Below are 20,659 nucleotides of genomic sequence, written 5' to 3'. Positions count from 1 at the left end.
GCCTCCTGATGATGGAAAGATCTAATTAGCAGTTGTATTGTCTTTGGTAAAACTGGATAAATGAATTTTACTCACCGCAGTTTGTTGGGTAGATGATTTTTTCAGTCTCTGGGGACAGACTCTAGGAAGAAATCTGGGAAGGGATGCCCTGGGGGAAAAGTTATGGAAGAGGGTACCTCTGTGTCCCCGGCTATGCCCCCCTGGCAGGTGGCAGGCATTCCAGACCATGGTGTCGGAGAGGCGGGAGGCAGTGGACTCGGCCCTTCGGGTGCACAACTACTGCTTGGACTGCGAGGAGACCAGCAAGTGGATCATGGACAAGACAAAGGTAGTAGAGTCCACCAAGGACTTGGGCCGGGACCTAACAGGCATCATCACCATCCAGCGGAAGTTGTCTGGGCTGGAGCGCGATGTGGCTGCCATCCAGGCCCGTGTGGGTGCCCTGGAGCATGAGTCACAGCAGCTGATGGAATCACACCCTGAACTGAAGGAGGACATTGGCCGGCGGCAGGCATATGTGGAAGAGCAGTGGCAGGGCCTGCAGCGGGCCCTGCAGGGCCAGGAGGTCTTGCTGAGTGAAGCCAGCCAGCTGCAGACCTTCCTGCAGGAACTGGATGACTTCCAGACCTGGCTGTCCATGGCCCAGAAGGCCGTGGCCTCCGAGGACATGCCTGAGTCCCTCCCAGAGGCCGAGCAGCTCCTACAGCAGCATGCGGCCATCAAGGATGAGATTGATGGGCACCAAGAGAGCTATGAGCATGTCAAAGCATCTGGGGAGAAGGTGATCCATGGCCAGACAGACCCGGAGTACCTGCTGCTGGGCCAGAGGCTGGAGGGCCTGGAGACTGGCTGGGATGCCCTGCGCAGGATGTGGGAGAGCCGCGGACGCTCCCTCGCCCAGTGCCTCGGCTTCCAGGAGTTCCAGAAAGATGCCAAGCAGGCTGAAGCCATCCTCAGCAACCAGGTAGGGGGAGGTATTCAGGGAGGCTCAGGGCAACAACGCTGGTGAGTCTAAGAATATGCTACAGGGTTCAGGGACCAAATTATGCTTTGCTTGGACTCTCTCCAGCCACTAATTGGGGCAACAATCCTCTTTGTTCCTTAGCATGAGCCCTTTCCAGCCCTGTGTCCCAAACTATACCTTATTGGGTTAGAGGCTAGAGAGGTGAATTTTCCCCTGGGTGGTTACCCTTCCACGTGGCAGACTGTTCATCGGTTACCCCTGGGTGGTGATTGGGAGCCAAGGCCTAAGAAGCCTCTTTCTTGCACAACTCCAGGGGGCGCCATTCACATTGTAACCTACATGGCTGCATTTAGGGTTTCTGCTTGGCAGGTGTTCTCACCACCTCCTCAGCTTGTCTTCATGCTTTGTCTGGAAACTTGCTTCAACAGGAATATACCCTGGCTCACTTGGAGCCCTCAGACTCCCTAGAAGCTGCAGAGGCTGGGATCCGGAAGTTTGAGGATTTCTTGGTGTCTATGGAGAACAACCGGGATAAAGTTTTGAGTCCTGTGGACTCTGGAAATAAGCTGGTAGCTGAAGGAAACCTCTACTCAGACAAGATCAAGGAGAAGGTGCAGCTGATTGAGGACAGGTACTCTCCGCTCTGAGGGTCATGGTGCAGAACCAGGTGGCGCTGGTGGTGCTGCACAGGGATCCCAGGTTCAGCACTGTTGTGACTGTGGCTTCTGGCTTCCTTTCCAGGCACAGGAAGAACAATGAGAAGGCCCAGGAGGCCTCAGTTCTTCTGAGAGACAACCTGGAGCTCCAGAACTTCCTCCAGAACTGCCAGGAGGTAAGATTCCAGAAAGTCGGGCCACTTTGCAGGAGATTCCTTTCTAGGAGCAAAGTTTCCCAGAGATAGGAAGTCCACAGGGATCCTTTCTAACTTGGGAGACTGGGATTCCATGAGGGGGAGCTCTGGGTACTTGACAGCTTAGGTCATCCTCCAGAATCTTTGGTTCCACAATACTTTTTTTTTTGTCTGTAAAGATGCCTTTTGTCAAGCTAGAACAGGGTTTCTCAATGAGTGACCAGAGGACTATCTATATTAGAGTCACCTATGGCCCTGGTCAGAGCCTGCTTCAAGGACATGCTACCTACTCGTGCATTCACACAGGGCCCCATGCTTAGAAGGGTTCCACACTTGGTTTAATCCTCTGCTGTTGCCATCTTGAAATTCTTAAGAATTCTGAACATTTTCACTTTGCACTGGGCCCTGCAAATTACGGAGCCAGTCTCGACCCTAGTTAAAAGCAGACTCTTGGGCACCACTCAAGCCCAGATGAATCCAAACCTTGAGAGGTGAGAGAGAGAGCAGCAGCATTTTTCACAAGCCTCCCGGTTGGAGAACTGCTGATTCCAACGGTCCTGGCTCAGCCCAGGACGAGCTGTACTAGAAGGTCTTTAACCTGCACTCCGGGGTCCCTCCATGGACAGTACTTCCATTGCAGTGAGGCTTTCTCTGAGTTTTTCCTTGCTCTCATCCTCATACCCCTTTCCTCTCTGCCCAAAAGATTTTGTTTTCCTCTACCTGCCCAAACCAGGTTAGGTATGGTGCCAGGACATCTTGGAAACATTGGCTGCTCATCACAGTTCTTTCCTCATTATTAATTATAGGATCTGCCTTTGGCTTCTTCCTCAGACAACATTTTCTCTGTGTTTATTAGTGATTTCTCACCTTACTGCTAAAGGGTGGATTTATCCATCCAGTAAACACTGATTGAGTTCCTGAAATAGACTAGGCCCTGTCCTAGGTCCTGGAAAGATGGAGAGAAGCATAGTATCCCTGGTGTGTCACACTGCACACACTGGTGGGGAACACACACCAGTGCCCATATGTGAGCCCCAAGACACTGCAGGTTAAGTTGCTTGTGCTGGGAGTCAGGGATTTAGAAGTGGAGAGTGGTACTCTGCTGTGCTCGTACTTTGCCCCTGGCAAAGAAGTGTACTCAGGGACAATTGGACCCTCTTTTTCTGCCCACAGCTCACTCTCTGGATCAGTGACAAGCTGCTGACATCACAGGATGTCCCCTATGATAAAGTACGAAACCTTCACAACATATGGCTGAAGCACCAGGCGTTTGTGGCAGAGCTGGCCTCCCACCAAGGGTGGCTAGAAAGCATCGATGCCGTAAGTAAAGCGAGTGGTGGAGGTGCTCAGATGTACTTACTTACTAAGATGTGCCCCATGCACATCTTAATGGGCCTTCACCCAGGGCGTAGACACCGTCCTGAAGCTTACTGGACAGTATAGAACTTGGAAGTGAAAAAAAAGTCTCTAAATAGTAGTTCAATCTTCAGAGCTCCTGATATAGCAGTCTTGTTCAGCCCAGTCTGAATGGCTGCCTCCTGTGGGTCACCTGAGTCTGGGAACAGTCTGGTGCTAAAGACACCTGAAATTGAGCTTTAGCATACTTTGCCAGCGGTTATCTCTGCTTGCCTTCTGCTGTCCTCACCTGGGCCCCTCCTCACAGGAACATGTGAGATGAGAAGAGGGTTCCATTGGTCCTCACTGTTTGGATGGGCAGAACCACCCCTCGTAGATGAGGAAGCAAGGGTCCCCTCTGTAATGAACTTGCCCAGGGGCCCAAGTGGAAATGTGGCTGGAGTATATCTGGAAATGAAGTGCCTTTGCTCCTCCCTGCAGTGGCGTCCACAGAGAAGCAGGCCTAGGGGCTACAGGTGGCCTTGTCCACAGTGGTCGAAGGTGCAGGCTCTGAGACAGACCATCTGACTCCTCAACCTTTCTGCACCTCAGTTTATTTTTATCTGTAAATTGAAGGTAATAACAGTACCTGCCCGAGGGAGTTGTGAGCATTAAAACACTTAGAATAATACTTGGCGATTATTAGGCACTCAATGAATACTGGCTATTATAAGCAGTATATATTCTTAGGCCCAAGTTATATCATACTGTACTCACCCAAAAAAGATACATTTGTGCAGGTGAAAAGCGGGTAAGACAAACTCAGTAACTAAAAGATCTCATAGAAGTTTAGTGCACAGCCCCTGGGAAGACAGTCAAGGGAGGGTAGAACTTACAGGGAGGTTTCCAGGCTGCTTGTACCTGGATGGATCCTAAATCTTTTTTTTTCTTTCATTAAAAAAAATTAGCACCAGCTGACCCTTGTCTGCAGCTCCCCTTCCTGCAGACTCCCGAGCCATTTGCGCCCAACACAGCTCTCCCTGTCCCGCCTTCTACTGCACATAACTCAGAGGGTGCAGTTGGGCCTCACTGAGTTCTCGGCAGATTTCTTGCTTCACTGACCTCCCCTCGGTTAGCCCTTTACCACCACCTGGAGCAGGGTTGCTCCAAGGCTGGACGGTGAGCTCTTCTCCTCCTGCGCACACAGGAAGGAAAGCAGCTGATGGAAGAAAAGCCCCAGTTTACGGACCTGGTGTCCCAGAGGCTGGAAGCCTTGCACCGGCTCTGGGATGAGCTTCAGGCCATCACGCAGGAGAAGACCCAAAAGCTCTCAGCTGCCAGGAGCTCTGACCTGCGCTCGCAGACCCACGATGACCTCAACAAGTGGATCAGCGTCATGGAGGACCAGCTGCGGTCGGATGACCCGGGCAAGGACCTGACCAGTGTCAACCGGATGTTGGCTAAGCTGAAGGCACGTGAGTGGGTGACATACTGAGAGTAGAAATAGAGGGGATCTTGAGGAACAAATCTGAAACCTGAAAGCAAGTACTCCTTCTGTTCCTCTTAGCTGGGCTTATCTTTATTGTGCAAAAACGTCTCCTGGTTCATATCCCATCTCCTACCCCTTTGCAATGGGTAAGACAGGGATCCAAACGAGGTAACAAAAGTATGCCTGAGAAGTAAAGGACAGTGACTCAGGAAAGATGAGTGGGGGCATTCAGAGAGACTTCCTGGAGGAAGCTGAGCTCAAACTGGGCCTTTAGGATGGGTAGGATATAGTTGATGGGGAGGAGGGCGGGGCTGCCCAGGTACCAGGGCTGGTGCTGACACTGTCCCCTTGCGTCCCAGCGTGTGGAGGACCAAGTGAATGTGCGGAAGAAGGAGCTGGGGGAGCTGTTTGCCCAGATGCCCTCGCTGGGAGAGGAAGAGGAAGACATAGATTTGAGCATCGAGAAGCGGTTCCTGGACCTCCTGGAGCCCCTGGGGAGGAGGAAGAAGCAGCTGGAATCATCCAAAGCCAAGCTGCAGATCAGCCGAGACTTAGAGGATGAGACGGTGCGTGGGCCCAAGTCCGTGAACCCCGGTGGCTGAGCCAGCAGCCTGCCATCAGGATATCTGGCTGCCACCCAGGGCAATTCTTCGCAGCAGATGTCTGGTCATTGTACCCCTCTATCTCACAGGATTGTTGTGATAATTACATTCAATATAAATGGAAAGCCAGTGCTTTTTGAATGGTAAATCACTTGTGGATTTGCGGGCCAGATAGACTTGGGTTCCAGAACCAGCTACATTATCTTTCCCCTGTATGACCAAGAGCAAGTTATTTGGAATCTCAAATGTCCCCATCTCTAAAATGGGGTGGGGGGAGAGAAACCCTGTATGGGATGTTAGGAGACATGGCAAGCAGAGCTCTGTCTGGCTCATGCTCAGGAAAGGGTGGCCGTGATTGTCATCAGCTGTCCCCTGCCTTCTGGTCTCCGCAGCTCTGGGTGGAAGAGAGGTTGCCTCTGGCCCAGTCAGCCGACTACGGCAGGAATCTGCAAACCGTGCAGCTGTTCATGAAGAAGAACCAGGTGAGTACTGCGTTACCTTGTCGGTCCTAACGGCCCCGCCCTGCACTGCCCTCCAGAAGACTAGCTACAGAAGATTATTCTTGTTGGTAGCTGTGGGGTCCCCAGACTCCATAACAGCTTTGGTGATGGCAGAGAGAATTCTGGGAGGACCACAGAGGGGGCGGGGAGGGAGGTTGTTTAGATGCTTTGGGATATGGGACCATCAGACCCATCAGGACACAGGTGAGTGCAGGACCCAGCTGCCCTGGCCTGGGGTTTAATGTGCTTTACAGCTTCTATACTCTGTGGCCTCCTTGAGGAGGCCCATAGCGCCTGCTTGCTCTCCAGCACTGCTTTGCCCTTCTTCTGGGGCTGAGCAGGGCCTGTTGGGTATCCTCAGGGTAAGTGGCTCCATTTCTCTGAACACGTGAGGGTGCTTGTGGGGCTTAAACCCCATTAGGAAGCCACTAAACTTGGACCTGAGCCACCGGAACAAGCATTCATTTGCTGTTCTGTTCTATCTTAGACCTGGTTGGGAGTTTCTGTGGCCCAGCTCAGAATCCTGGAAGTGAGCAGACGCCACAGTTTCCTCTTGTATCAGAGTTATCTTACATCTTCCAGGGCCAGCTGCGTGAGGTCATGGTGCCTCTGTGTTCAGCCAGGGGCTGGCTGCACACCCTGATCTTGGGTGAAGAGTCCCTCCTCCTGCCTGGAGGGAGCTCTCTGGATTAGAAAGCGGGGGGAGCTGCAGCCACAAGCAAGGAGAGCCTGGGGACTCATCCCGGAGGGAGCAGAGTGTCCCTGAGTGCCAGTCAGTATCACAGCTCCTCAGGGAAGGAGTTGTGGTAGACAGGGCTTCTTTCCCCAAAATAGCAGCAGCCTACATCTGCTTACGTAGCCCAGCAACTGTGCAAGAGCCTGGATTATATTCAGAAAGGTTCCTTAAAAGCTCCCTCAGACCCTTTGCTTCTCGTTGACATGATCTAGTCACAAAGGCTGCAGTGGCCACACAAAGGGACCTGGGCTAGAAGGTGGTAGGAAGGGGATTAAGTTAACACTTTAACCTCTAGTTAAAGGCAGGAGGCTCGTAGAAGATAGTATCCTCGGGGCCTCAATGTCCTCAATTGTAAAATGAGCCAACTTTCGCCCTTACGTCAAAGACTTTTGACTCTGTCTAGCCTCAGGAAGTATTAATTGCCAAAAGATTTTCATCTCCCTGGCTGAAGGTTGCTATTTTAGGAACAGGGCAAATATAAATGGGGTTCTCCTAAACAAGAAGGAAAAGATAATCTCTTGGGAGAGCATGGCTGCCCTAGTAAAGATTATTTCAGGCTAACCTCCCTAAAGCTTAAATCCCATCTTATCATTCCCTCGATTGCAATAGTTCTCAAACTTCAGTGTGCATCACACTTGCCCCGCTGTTCCAACACAGCTGACCAGCATGCACCCCAGATCTACGGAATCAAACTCTGGGAGAAGAGCCCGATCATTTCCATTTCTGTCAAGATCTTGGGTTGTGTTGAAGCTACTGGTCTGAGACTCCACTTTGAGAACCACTGCTCCAAGGCTATCCATTACAACTAGAACAAATCCTGCAAGGTGCCACAGGAATGGTTTTCAACTCTGGCTGCACATCAGAATCTTCTAAACCTACGAACGCCCCAGTCCCACCTCAGAGCAATGAATTAGGATCTCTAGGGTTGGAGCCCTGGCTGTGTCTGTTTTCCCAGATTATTCAATATTCAGCAGGGTTAGGATCTCCTGTTCTGCCTGATCTGGCCCCTGTCTACCTCTAAATCTCATCTTTTTTTTTTTTTAAAAACATCTTTCTTTTTTTGTTTTTTAATAAATTTTATTGGGGAATATTGGGGGACAATGTGTTTCTTCAGGGCCCATCAGCTCCAAGTCGTTGTCCTTCAATCTAGTTGTGGAGGGCGCCGCTCAGCTCCAAGTCCTGTCGCCGTTTTCAATCTTTAGTTGCAGGGGGCGCAGCCCACCATCCCATGTGGGAATTGAACCAGCAACCTTGTTATTGAGAGCTTGTGCTCTAACCAACTGAGCCATCCAGCTTCCCCTAAATCTTTTATCGCTGTCTCCCTCCTGCACAGTATTCTAGCTTCTCTGACCCTCTCTCTGGCCTTCCGACAGCCCAGACGTGCTTCTCCCCAAGAGCTTTGCACTTGCTGCCAGCAACATTCACCCCCCATTGTTATAGCTTTCGCATAGCACCCGTTATCTGCATTTATTCGTATATTTACAAGCTTACCATCTGTTTCCTCTACTAGAGTGTAAACTTGATGAGAGCAGGGGCTGTATTTATCTTGTTTCCACATTGTCCCTAGAACAGAGTCTGCTACATGGGATATAATAAATACGTGTTGAATGAATGAAGTCAGAGAAGAAGACATCAAAAGCATACTACACAGGAACCTAGAAAGCAATTATTTAAAAAAAAAAACAAAAAACAGATACCATGTTTCTCCAAATATAAGACCTAGCCAGACAATCAGCTCTAAAAATGCGTCTTTTGGAGCAAAAATTAATATAAGACTCGGTCTTATTTTACTATAACACCTGGTCACATGTTATATTATATGTTATATTATAGTATATTATATTGTACCCGGTCTTATAGAAAATAAGACCGGGTCTTATATTAATTTTTGCTCCAAAAGATGCATTAGAGCTGATTGTCCGAAGAGATCTCATTTTCGGGGAAACATGGTACCTTTTAGAATCCATTGCAGAGGTCATAAGATTTCAGGAAAAGTAGAGGCAAATGGAGCTGACACCATGGGTGGTTTGAATACAATTGCCCAGACTACAGGAAATGGTCAGCATCAAGATTCCAAGCATAAAGTATGAAAATGAATTTCAGTGAGTTAGATGACATGTGGGTGTTTTGCTAGTTCTAGATATTTTAAAGGCTGACAGTCACTGTACTGCCCGTGGGCTGCTTTGGCCTCACCCTCCACCTGGTGTTCAAGGCCTTGGGAAGTCGTGGAAAGAAAGGAGGAGAGGTGTAAGGAGCCAAGAGCCCACAAGCAAGAAGCAGTCAGGTTCTGTCCTCTAGGACCCAGAAAGTGAGTGACACACATAAGTCATGGCCCCCTGAAGAAAAAGGTGACCCAGTCACTAGAATTGGAGGAAAATGCCATTTTGCTGACTGAAGGCTCAGACAAGAAATAATACAAAGCTCAGAAAAGATTTGAGAAATAGAATATGGGTAAAAAACAGAACAAAACCCTAAACTCTGTTCAAGAGGCAGCTGTCGGCTCTTTATACGAGCAAAAGCTGCTAAAATATCAAAAGGCCATTTAAAAATTGTTTTCCTTTCCTCTGTCATGTACAGCAAAAAAGTCAGGCTCTGCTGAAACATAGGGAAACTAGGGAGCAGCCAAGAGTTCAGGCTCTGGGACAGGGACAGGCTCTGGGACAGGGACAGGCTCTGGGACAGGCAGAGCTGTGTTCAAATGCCGGCTCTGCCACTCGCTGCCCCCAGATCCTTAACTGCTCTGTACCAGTTTCTTTGTGTCTGTCTCAGAAGACTGTGGGACAGTGAAAACAGACTGTTGTGAAGTGCCTGGCGCAGGGTCACAGGCAGTTTTTATGGCCGCCACTTGCTGTGCCTTAGCTTCCCTGAGCAGAAGGGCAGGAGGTGCCAGGCTGTCACGTGGGTGACCTGCTGCAGGCCCCGCCGCTGAGCCCTTACACTCTGGCCACAGACGCTGCAAAACGAGATCGTGGGCCATGCACCGAGGGTCGAGGACGTGCTGCAGAGAGGGCAGCAGCTGGTGGCAGAGGCCGAGATCGACTGCCAGGACATCGAGGAGCGCCTGGGCTACCTGCAGAGCTCGTGGGACACGCTGCGGGAGGCAGCAGCTGGACGGCTGCAGCGCCTGCGGGAGGCCAGCGAGGCACAGCAGTACTACCTGGATGCAGGGGACGCCGAGGCTTGGATCAGCGAGCAGGAGCTCTACGTCATCTCAGAAGAGACCCCCAAGGTTGGCTCGGGCGGGGTTTGCCCAGCTGGATGCCGAGGATGAGAGGAAGAGCTGGGGGCGGGCAGTCAGTGGGGAGCCTCGTAAGCCAGGTGTGTGAGGAGTGAGGGCAGGGGCAGGTGTCCGAGGAACTCTCCTTCTCAGGACGCCCCACCTCTTGAGCAGACCCCTATCAGTCCCATACTACAGCCAGGCAACCTATCTGCCAATTTAGATTTGCTCCAACCCAAGCATTCTTCACCCTTTTTGTGGCATGAATCCTGTGCTAATGAACTGCTGTGGGAGGGGGAGAGAGGTGAGGCGAGGGGGTCTCTAAAAGCTGAAATGATACAGGAACTTTTCATGGGACAGAAGGTTGTACTTGGGCCTGGAAGAGTAGATGTCAAATAAGAATTGGGGGAGTCAAGAGGAAGGTAGGGTGTGGGCATTGCTGGGAACAAGAGTGGCAGGAGGGATGGTCTACGGGTCCCCTGTGGGTGTCCCGCGAGCCTGGCTCTCCTCCATCCTGACACCTCGGGAGCTGGGCTGTAATCTGGGCCCGGCCCAGCTCACTGAGCTCAGGCTGATGGTCCCCTGCATCCTAGGATGAAGAGGGTGCCATCGTGATGCTGAAGCGGCACTTGCGGCAGCAGCATGCAGTGGAGGAGTATGGGAAGAACGTCAAGCAGCTGGCCGGCCGGGCCCAGAGTCTGCTGTCTGCAGGCCACCCCGAGGGGTGCGTGCACCAATGGGGCAGCTGGGCCAGGTCATGGGAGTCAGGCCAGGGGCCCCACCACCCAGGATCCCTGCAGATCCAAGTGGGAGAACAGGAACAGTTTTCCCCAAAACTATGGGTTTGAGAAAACTGCTTTCTGGGCTGCTGATTGGCCCAGTTCCATTTCACGCCTTGGTTTTGTGTGAGTAATTTCAAACACGGCCGAATAATGTATGGTTTGCAAAAAGATCAGGAAATGGAATAGCAAAACTACCTTCTGGGTGAACCAAGAGCTCCCAATCTTTTGAAGAGTTCGACTATGCTAAGAGACACTGGAGACTAACTTTGTTTCTTGTTTGTTTGTTTATGGTACAGAAAGTACTTGAGGATCTCACAGTATCTCAGCAAAACCATTATAAATGAGTGAAGGTAGAAAACCTATATCCATCTCAACTGGCCAGTTGTGTGGATTCTGCATAAATGGGAGCCCACTGGGCCACACCCCTCAGGCTGACCCCAGTCATGGCCCTGTGCTCAGGGTATCCACAGCTATGGGTCCTCAACAGTCACCCCAGCATCTCCCAAGAAGCCCCAGGATGGAGCCCCTGGTACTGCCCCTCTGTCCCTGAAGAGCTAAGCAGGGCCTGCTGCTACTGGAGCCCCTCTCAGCCTGTCCCGTCGGTCTCCTGGGAAGAACAATGGGGCAGGTCCCCTCTTTGCATTTGTCTCTCTGGCCGTCCCAGAGAAGGGTAGTGGCAGGAAGCAAGGGGAACACATTTCTGTCATCCCTTGAAGCATCATGGTCTAAGAGATGATTCTTTCTCTCCCTAACTCTTCCCCAGGATCAGTCACTGCCATTTCTCCTAAGCTTTACTTCCGTCACCCACTTGTCACAGGGCGGGAGGAGTAGGTCAGCTCCCCTGAGCTGGCAGCTCTGGGTTCTCGATCACTATCTCTGAGCACTTTCTTGTTTTGAATTCCAGAGAAGAGATCATCAGACTTCAGGGGCAAGTGGACAAGCAGTATGCAGGGCTGAAGGACATGGCAGAGGAACGCAAGCGGAAGCTGGAGAACATGTACCACCTGTTCCAGCTGAAGAGGGAGGCTGATGACTTAGAGCAGTGGATTACAGAAAAGGAATTGGTGGCTTCATCCCCAGAAATGGGGCAAGACTTTGACCAAGTTACTGTGAGTACGCAACTGTTCTCTTTGTCTCTCTCGAATGCAGTAGATGCAGGCAGGAACTGTCATTTCAGACACACGTGCACCCCTGCCAGTTGCAAAGTGCTGCACAGAGATGCAGGCGCAGCAGTGGGCACTCAGGCCTCCTGGGAGAAGGTGTGAAAGCACAGCTCCAAGTGGTGGGAGTTGTCACCTGGGGAAGTCTGCTAGGGAAATGACACCACCCACCCCGGACCGCCAGTAACCAAATTTCTCTCTATCCTCCGTCCAGCTGCTCCGGGACAAGTTCCGGGACTTTGCCCGGGAGACTGGGGCGATCGGGCAGGAGCGAGTGGACAATGTGAATGCCGTCATCGAGCGGCTCATCGACGCGGGCCACGGAGAAGCGGCCACCATCGCCGAGTGGAAAGACGGGCTGAATGAGATGTGGGCAGACCTGCTGGAGCTCATCGACACACGCATGCAGCTGCTGGCTGCCTCCTACGATCTGCACCGCTACTTCTACACAGGAGCCGAGATCCTGGGCCTCATCGACGACAAGCACCACGAGCTGCCTGAGGACGTGGGGCTGGATGCCAGCACCGCGGAGTCCTTCCACCGGGTGCACACAGCCTTCGAGAGGGAGCTCCACCTGCTGGGCGTTCAGGTGCCTTCCGTCCCTGCCTGTCCTCCCGCGGGCTCCAGGGACCTCCCTCCCTTCCTCATCGTCCCATGACCCCCTACCCCCCCACTCCACCCCCCCCAACCCCTCCCCCCCACCCCCGCCCCGGGGAGCTCCTAAGTGTCAGGTTCTCTCCTGGCTCCTAAGGCGGAAACCTCTAGAACAGGCACCCAGAGATTTCACCTCCTCAGAGAGGCAGGAGCTTGGGACAGGAAGGCATGGAGCAGTGACTCGCAGACATCTTTAGCGTCTAGCTTTTTACACTGAATCTTCACAAAAACCCAAGGCATGATATACCTTGAAAGGTAACTTCTCTGGTAATGAAAAGTCTTACAGTGTTACTAGCAAACACATACACGTATGTAAAGTAGCACTTTTCTGGCACCAGGTACTGTTCTAAACAATATATGTAGTCACCGAACCCTCAGAGCCCCCTCTGAGGAGGGCACTAATGTTGTCTGCATTTTATAGATGAGGAAAGCAAGGCGTAGAAAGGCTAAATAAGGTGCCTGGGAACAAGCAGGTACGCGTGGAACCAGGACGCAGTTAGCAGTGCGGCTCCAGACTCTGCTCTCAGCCATGGGCTGTTCAGCGTTTCCACATGGGAGCTGGAGGGCCCCAACATCTGCTTAGATCCCCCTCCTCCCACCGCCGGGGTGCCCCCTGAGGCACCTCCACAGATCCACAGGGTTCCAGAGTTCAGTGTGATAGAAAGGGAGGGGTGAGGGCTCCCAGCTGCTAGCGGCTCGCCCAGCTTCCCGTGGAGCAGGGGAGATGGGCTGCTTGTGCAGTCTTGCAACAGCCAAGTGGGGTTCAGGGCCCTTTAGCCCCCTAGAAGGGGACGTCCTAGGGATTTGTTCTCCGCCTGGCCTGTGCCTCCTGTGCCTTGGATGCACCAGAGCCCCTGCGGCAGGTACGGTCCCCCGAGGTCTCAAAGATGAGGCTTCATCGCCCTGGGCCCAGCCTCAAACATTGGGTCTGGTGCAGCGCCTTCCGAAGAGGCAGCATGCAGGGTCATTAAAAACAGGGACTCAGGAGCACCCCTCCAATCCCAGCTGCCCCCTCCCCTGGTGTGAGTGATCTCAGGCCTAGCAGTTAGCCCCCTGTGCCTCAGTTTCCTCATCTCCCAAACAGGACCTCTTTGGGGAAGTTGTTGTAAAGATGAAGAGAGTAATGAATAGAAAGGGTTTAGAACAGTGCCTAGTACGTAGTTACTCTCATTATTGTACTTCTGAGATCATCAAAGAGCATAGAGTCCTTCTTACTCCCCTTTGATGAGGATCAAAGCCCAAGGGGGTGGGGCACCTTGGCTTGGCAGAGGTGCCAAAGCGAGGAGCCTTCTCCTCCAGCACCCAGTGGGAGCTGCCTTCCAGCAGTGCCCTGAGCAGGGAGTGGGGGGAGACGGGAGGAGGCAGACGCCTCGCCTGTCCTAGGCCCAATTTGCATCTATCTAGGGAACAACACCCAGTTTGCCTGATCACAGGTTCAGCAGTTCCAGGACGTGGCCACCCGCCTGCAGACGGCATACGCTGGGGAGAGGGCAGAGGCCATCCAAAACAAGGAGCAGGAGGTGTCCGCCGCATGGCAGGCACTGCTCGATGCCTGTGCTGGGCGTCGCACCCAACTGGTGGACACAGCAGACAAATTCCGCTTTTTCAGCATGGTCCGAGACCTCCTCTCCTGGATGGAGACCATCATCCGGCAGATTGAGACCCAGGAGAAGCCCAGGTGAGGGGCGCGTCCTCCAGGCAGCCCCACTCCTTGCCCACTTAGTCTCAGAGGCTGACAGACAAGGGCGTTGCATGGGGCTCCTCCCTGGAGGGACTGTCCTGGAGTGTAAATGCATAGGAGTCCCCAGGGGCACCTGAGCGCTGGGTCCAGGAAGAAACCGAGTGGTTTGGCTTCTGCTGGAAGGATCGACCATTTCAGAGTAGAGGGAATCCTGAGTGTGGCAAGAAAGACATCTGTCAGTGAGGTTCTCCAGCGAGGACAGTGACCACGGCAGTCAGTGGCAGTACACGGTTCACTCTTTACTCTTCTCCCAGCGCTGGGATATGGGGGGGCCACTCCCCTAAAACCTAGGAAGGAGCGCGTGACCCATGGGAGGTGGGGGGCAGGCACATGGGCAGCGAGAGCCTCAACAGGGATCAGGGCTTTCTACACCCTTTTGTCATATTAGCAGTTATTGCTGGCCTGTCTCTGTCCCGCTGCCCCTAGGGTGCTTGCTTTGATGTTCAGGCTTTTATATTTAACCTCTTTATTGAGATATCACTCACATACCATACAATTCTATTTTTATAGTATACCATTCATTGGTTTTTCTTATAGTCACCGTTGTACAACCATCACAATACAAGTTTAGAAGATTTTCATTACCCCAAAAAGAAACCCTGTACCCCTTAGCAGTCGTCGCTGCCCATGCCCCCCTTTTCCCAGCCCTGGCAGCCACTAGTCTCATTTCTGTCTCTCTAGACTTTTCATATGAATAGAATTATATATGTGGTCTTTCTTAACTGGCTTCTTTTTGCTTAAGCCTGTTTTCAAGATTCATTCATGTTATAGCATATATCAGTACTTCATTCCTTTTTATTGCCAAATAACATTCCCAGGCTTCTTTGGGGGTTCCTACACCCCCACCCATGGCCACTGACCAATGGGAGACATCAGTGTTCCTGGTGGAACCAGACTGGCAGAGAGAGAGTGGGCTCAGAGTCCCAGGCAGGTGGAGATCGGCCCCTCTAATCAAGACTTGGCATCAGACAGGCCAGTCACCAGCATTTTCTTCTTCTCCACACTCCCTGCCTCCTGTCCCCAGAGATGTCTCCTCAGTGGAACTGCTCATGAAGTATCACCAGGGTATCAGGGCAGAGATCGAAACCCGGAGCAAGAACTTTAACGCCTGCCTGGAGCTTGGCGAGTCCCTGCTGCAGCGACAGCACCAGGCCTCCGAGGAGGTGAGAGAAACAGCGGAACCGAAAGAGCCTTCTCCCTGTCCTTACCCCTACTTTTGTGGGGCCAGACAGCGTCCTGGGAGGGATTTTCCCAGGAGACTCATCTTTCTTTTCCCCTTGGAGCATCAGTGATTAAAGCCACACCAAACCCATTCAAGGGGCCGGCTGCTCAGTAGAAAGAGCAGGCTCACAACACACCTAATGTCCACATGTGTGTATACTTTGCAGTTGGTGACACCTACCTTCTAGGTGAGGCACAAGTGCCTCAGAGAGGTTAAGTAACTTAGCCACGGGTGCACAGCTGGCAAGTGGCAGGGACAAGACTTGAAGCCAGGTTTGTGTGACCAAGCTCAGCATTCATTGCCTGACCCCTCTGCACACTGCCTCACACAGCAGGAAGCGTTACCAAAGCCTAAGCTGTTCTCTCTTCCTCCAGATCAGCGAGAAACTGCAACAGGTGGTGTCCAGGAGGAAGGAGATGAATGAGAAGTGGGAGGTCCGCTGGGAGCGGCTCCGCATGTGTGAGTGCAGCCTGGGAGCCAGGGAACCTGGAGGGGCAGGGGCCAGACCTCTGCTGGGGTGGGGGCAGGGAGGGCAGGTGTCACAAAGTGGTCAATTTCCACCACTGCCCAGAGAAGAGCCCTCACAGCTCCAGGGCCAAGGGCCTCAGGGGTCCCCACAAAATACCTACATGCACATGCTGGAAGCCCTGTTCTAACCAGCCAGTGTCCCACTCTCTGCTGTCCTCTGCCCCCCACCTCATGCCAGGCTGTGATCCCTACAGAGTGCGGCCTGGGGAGGGGTCAGGGGGAGGCCGTAGTGCATCCCAGATATTTGATCTGAGGCGTGTCTGGCACGTAAGAAGCTGTGTCCTCCTCAGCTGGAGATTAGGGAGGTGGAGTTATCCTACACTCAGGTGGGCGCTACCAGCCAGGAAGGCCTGGTCCCATGGCTGCTTGTGCACAATTTTGTGAGGCAGCCAGGGGCTGGGAAGAGAATGTTCAGGGCAGAAGACAGCTCCTCAAAAACAAGACATCTGAACTACACGTTTTTAAAATGGAGTTTGTTCTAATTAACGTTTTCTTAAAATACCAGTATCGGTGGAGATGATGTAGGGGCCCAGTGTGGGGAAGTGGTGGCCTCAGGCAGCAGGTCACCAATGAGCCGTGTCCCCACAGTTCAGTGACACCTCTGCGGCCCCCTCCCTGTCCGCCTGCTCTGTGTCGGTGGGCTGAGCCACCCGAGGTCCCAGCAGGAGCGGACCGCTGGGTGCTGACAGACCCCTGGGCCTGTGGGGGGGCTTGTGTCTTGTTCTCCATGGCAGTGCTGGAAGTATGCCAGTTCTCCCGGGATGCCTCCGTGGCCGAAGCCTGGCTGATTGCCCAGGAGCCCTACCTGGCCAGCCGGGACTTTGGACACACGGTGGACAGCGTGGAGAAGCTCATCAAGAGGCATGAGGCTTTTGAGAAATCCACAGCCACCTGGGCAGAGCGCTTTGCTGCCCTGGAGAAACCCACCACGGTGAGCAGAAAGCTGGGGCAGTGGGCAGCCACGCCTGGAGGGGGCTACCTCAAGTAAGGAACTCTTAGCCGTTATTAGACCTATGGACAGTGTAAGAGGCTTGGCAAGGGGGGAGAGTGGAAAAGAAGTACGAGTGGTAGAAAGTACTGACTTTTGAACCAAAAGACAAAAAAGGATGATTGCAAAAGGAACACATGCCAGGATGTGTTGGGTACAGGGAGCCCCCTTTAGAGAAAGGTGTCTGAGAGCAAGCTCACCTTCCTGGCTGCTCTGACCCCCTTGGCCTTTTCCTCCCCTAGCTTGAGCTAAAGGAACGCCAAACCCTGGAGAGACCTGAGGAGGAGACTGGGTAAGTGTGAGGGGGTCAGGGGGTGGCAGTGGGCTTAGCTGGAGTACTCTGCCAAGGGTGATGAGTGGGGAGCAGGAGGGGAGGGTACTTTTAATCAGAAACAGCCCCCTGGCATTTTAACCATGTGACCTCTCACATCTTGACCAGGGGTTAGAGAAATTTGGAGTGTCAGAAGCTTGCAGGCAGAGAGGAGCTTTTGTTTAGGGTTTCCAGGCAGGAATTCCCACCTGTTCTCAGGAATTTTTTTCGCTTTCCCATTCCTGAATCCCGAGAAAAGTTGGTCGGGAAATCTGGAAAATCGGCTACTTGAACCCAGGTGGTTGGTAGTATCGGCCTTCACTTTGTGGAAACGATTCAACGTGGGGAACGGAAAATAGTTTATATCTTGGGGTTCGGGAACGGGAAAGCGAAAAAATCTCCTGAGAATGGACGGGAATTCCCTCCTGGAAACCCTGCTTTTGTTGATCCCAAATCACGGTGCAGGCAGAACCCAGTACAGAGCCGTGGCTACTGCACAATCACCTCCCCCACTCTGGGAGCCACCTGACCATGTGCCCCAGAGAATGTTCTGCATAGAACCATGTCCATTTCTGAAGTATCTGCCTTAACTGGAAAGTGAGGGCACATCAAGCATCTGCTTGCCGAGTGCCTGCCAGGCTGCTGCGAGACCTGGACACGGGAAGATACTTGGCCTGTGCTCCCTAGAGGGGGTTGGGGGTCAAGGCCTTGGGGTAGGCACTGGCCTCAGCGAGATGCTTGTTTCTAAAGAGGGGCTGTGTGTTCCCTAGGCCTCAAGAGGAGGAAGGCGAGACAGCAGGGGAAGGTCCCCGAGCTCCCCACCGAGCAGCCACCGAGAGAACGTCCCCGGTCAGTTTCCTGTCCCACTTGTCTAGTTCCTGGGAGTCGTTGCTGCCAGAACCAGCTCATCCCTACTAGGCTCGGTCGGTGGGGGCAGGAGGCGAGGACAGGCACACGCCGCCCCACCCAGACTCCTCCTTCACATCAGTCTGCATTTTTCACTCAGGTTTTCTTAATTCCTAGACTAAGGCCCCTCCTCCCTTCAACCCAGAAGAAACTGACATGCCAGCCCATTGACATGACTCTCTTAGTTTGGTTTGATCTAGTCTAATAAATTTTCTTGTATAAATACATCCCCATCTACATCAAGGGAAACAGTTTATACAGAGATGATTCATTTTTATACACCATCCTTTTTCCCATTTTCCCTCTCCATCCTTCACAGTCCCTCTCACACACACACACACACACACACACACACACACACACTCACACTCACCCACCCACAGATAGAATGCCCAGTCTTGCTGGCTACAACCACGGGCGTTTTGGGACACCCACCCCTCTAGCTGATTCTTCCCTCCTAAGCAGAGCCCCTCCCCTTTGCACCTTCCTGGCCTGATGCCTATGGGTCAGGATAAGGAACTGAGTTTGGATTGGGCAGTGGTTCTGAGGCAAGAACAGACTTGAAGGAGCCCTGCAGGAGTGTGGGAGAGCCTCAGGGCTTTAGGTCACAGGCTCCATCCCCCAACTTGTAGAAAAAGAGGCAGAGGGGGGGCTTGGGAGTGGACTAAGACTGACCAGCTGCTAGTGGCCTGGGCATGTGGCTTTAGGACCTTGCCTGGAAGAGGTTCCTTAGCTGAAAGGACTGGGGTCTGTGGAGGGGGCCTGGGAGCCTGTAACCAGGTTTGGGGGAGATGCCCTGGGGAGTGGCTGACTGAGAAGAAAGCACGAATTCAGCATGTACCTTGCATGGCTTCACCACTGCAATTATCCACCTCTGCAGGTGACCAGGTGAGCATGCCTGAACCTTGAGGGTTTAGGGGAATTGGTCTTCTAGGTTAGAATTTCTGGTACACCACCCACCCCAGAAAAAGTGCACATACAGTGAGCATTTCCTGTGCAGAATCCCTGTCAGGTCCATCCTTCAGCCCTTCCCACACTTCTGTGAGAGTCTCTCGCTCGCTCGCTCTCTCACGCACACGCACACTGCCCTGCACACTGCCCGGCGCCCTCTGCTGTCTCCAGCCTGGACAAAGGCCTCCCTTTCTGAGCTGCACCAGCCCATCATGTCCAGCAGAGGGCACTCCTGGGCTCCCACTGGAGGGGTCTCTCTCAGAAGTTCCTTCTGAAGCTCCCATCATCGCATGTGGGCGTCTCTGGTGGACTTTGTCCCAGCCCCTTTTTCCCAGTGACAGCCCTCACCGGCAGGAGAGAACTTTGGGGGCTGGCACAGACCGTGGACACTGGGGCTGGGACATCCCTGCCTCCTGCACCATCCGCGCTTCAGCTGTGCAACCTTGTGTGTCTGTGTGCAGTGGTGTCCCAGGGCTGCGGGCTCCTTTGTGACCACCTGAGTGACTCCATCATTGTTTGTCATGTACGTCTATGCCAGTGTAATTACATGTATATCAGAGCCGCCTCCATCCAGCATTTGAATGTCTGTGGGTTTGGGGGGAATAAAACCTGCTTGGACCTGAGTATCTCAGTGGAAGGAGGGAGTGAGCCCACGTTTGAGACCCTTCTCAGAGAGCCAGCCACTCCACCAGATGGGAAAACTGGCCTGTGCCGGTACCAGGAAGACACCAGATGGCGCATCAATGAACACCAGGCCCGAGGCCTCATGGAAACATTTCCTGCTGCTTCTCCTGTCTCAGCTCTGTGTTGAGTTTTCATGAGGACCCACAAAACCCTGAGGGAGGGGATGATACCCGATTGGTCTTTGATATGAAAAGAGCGGAGAATGGGTCCCACTCAGGCTGGGAAACGTGCACAGAAACCGCAGGCCTCCCCCAGGAAGGGCCGACTATCTGTTGGGCCTTCTGTCAGCGAGGCCTCGGTCACAGTGGCTCTCCTGCTGTCCCGTGTGTGTGCTCTGGTGTCGGTGCCCCGTAGACTAGACCCATCACTAGTGCATGCCAGCTTCCTGCTTGGGGGAAAGACGGGAGTGGGCTGGGCACCTGAACCCCTGTCCAGACTGCGGCACACCACCCGGCCCCCCTCTTCCCGGGTGTGCACACACACACGTGTACACACACACACGTGTACACACAGGGACGGGAGCGCCATTCCTGCATCCCTGTTTTCCTCAAGCACAGCATTGTGTAACCCATTGCCTCCCTCACCTCTTCCCTTTCCCCTTTAGAGCATGTTCTGGTAAAAACCAATCCATGCACACAGGTAAGTGTGTAAGTATGTGTGAGGCCAGGCAGAAACAAGGCATTGCAACAGGCCAGGCTCCTGGCCTGGAAGTCAGGACGTTGGGTTCTAGTCCTGAATTCTGCAGGGAACTTCCCATGTGATTTTAGACAAGCCACCTAATCTGCCTGGGTCTCTTTGTCTTACAAAGATCCCTCTGCGGGATTACAGAAAGTCCAGAACATTCCTGAATGTCAACAATGTTCCTGAATAAAGGGAGGGGTGGGGAAAAGGTGGTTTTCTCTCTTTTCGTCTCCTCCGTAGCTCTAGGGAACCTGGTTCGTGTTTGTCAGGTGCCAGTGGGTGTGAGGCCGGAGATGGGAAGAATGAGGCAAACGGTTGGGGAGTTTGCCTTTGTCCCTGTTTGGGGAAGAGAGGCAGGG

General features: G+C 53.0%; 1 protein-coding gene across 2 annotated transcripts in view; it reads left to right on the top strand.

Annotated features, from left to right (window-relative positions):
* The window catches only part of SPTB (spectrin beta, erythrocytic), a 116,659-nt gene that overhangs the window by 83,076 nt on the left and 12,924 nt on the right, over positions 1–20,659 (top strand). For both annotated transcript variants that reach the window (XM_081047691.1, XM_081047690.1), the window contains 17 exons: positions 208–964; positions 1,393–1,595; positions 1,706–1,796; positions 2,988–3,134; positions 4,357–4,620; positions 4,998–5,204; positions 5,633–5,722; positions 9,427–9,705; positions 10,287–10,417; positions 11,380–11,584; positions 11,850–12,224; positions 13,723–13,967; positions 15,055–15,193; positions 15,627–15,711; positions 16,515–16,711; positions 17,011–17,060; positions 17,849–17,927. In XM_081047691.1, coding sequence (XP_080903817.1) covers positions 208–964; positions 1,393–1,595; positions 1,706–1,796; positions 2,988–3,134; positions 4,357–4,620; positions 4,998–5,204; positions 5,633–5,722; positions 9,427–9,705; positions 10,287–10,417; positions 11,380–11,584; positions 11,850–12,224; positions 13,723–13,967; positions 15,055–15,193; positions 15,627–15,711; positions 16,515–16,711; positions 17,011–17,060; positions 17,849–17,927 — 3,544 coding nt within the window. The remainder of the gene's footprint in view (positions 1–207; positions 965–1,392; positions 1,596–1,705; positions 1,797–2,987; positions 3,135–4,356; positions 4,621–4,997; positions 5,205–5,632; positions 5,723–9,426; positions 9,706–10,286; positions 10,418–11,379; positions 11,585–11,849; positions 12,225–13,722; positions 13,968–15,054; positions 15,194–15,626; positions 15,712–16,514; positions 16,712–17,010; positions 17,061–17,848; positions 17,928–20,659) is intronic.

Source organism: Rhinolophus hipposideros (genome assembly GCF_964194185.1).
Source record: "Rhinolophus hipposideros genome assembly, chromosome: 5".
NCBI classification, from domain to species: Eukaryota; Metazoa; Chordata; class Mammalia; order Chiroptera; family Rhinolophidae; genus Rhinolophus; species Rhinolophus hipposideros.
This window is presented reverse-complemented; position numbering and strand designations above follow the sequence as displayed.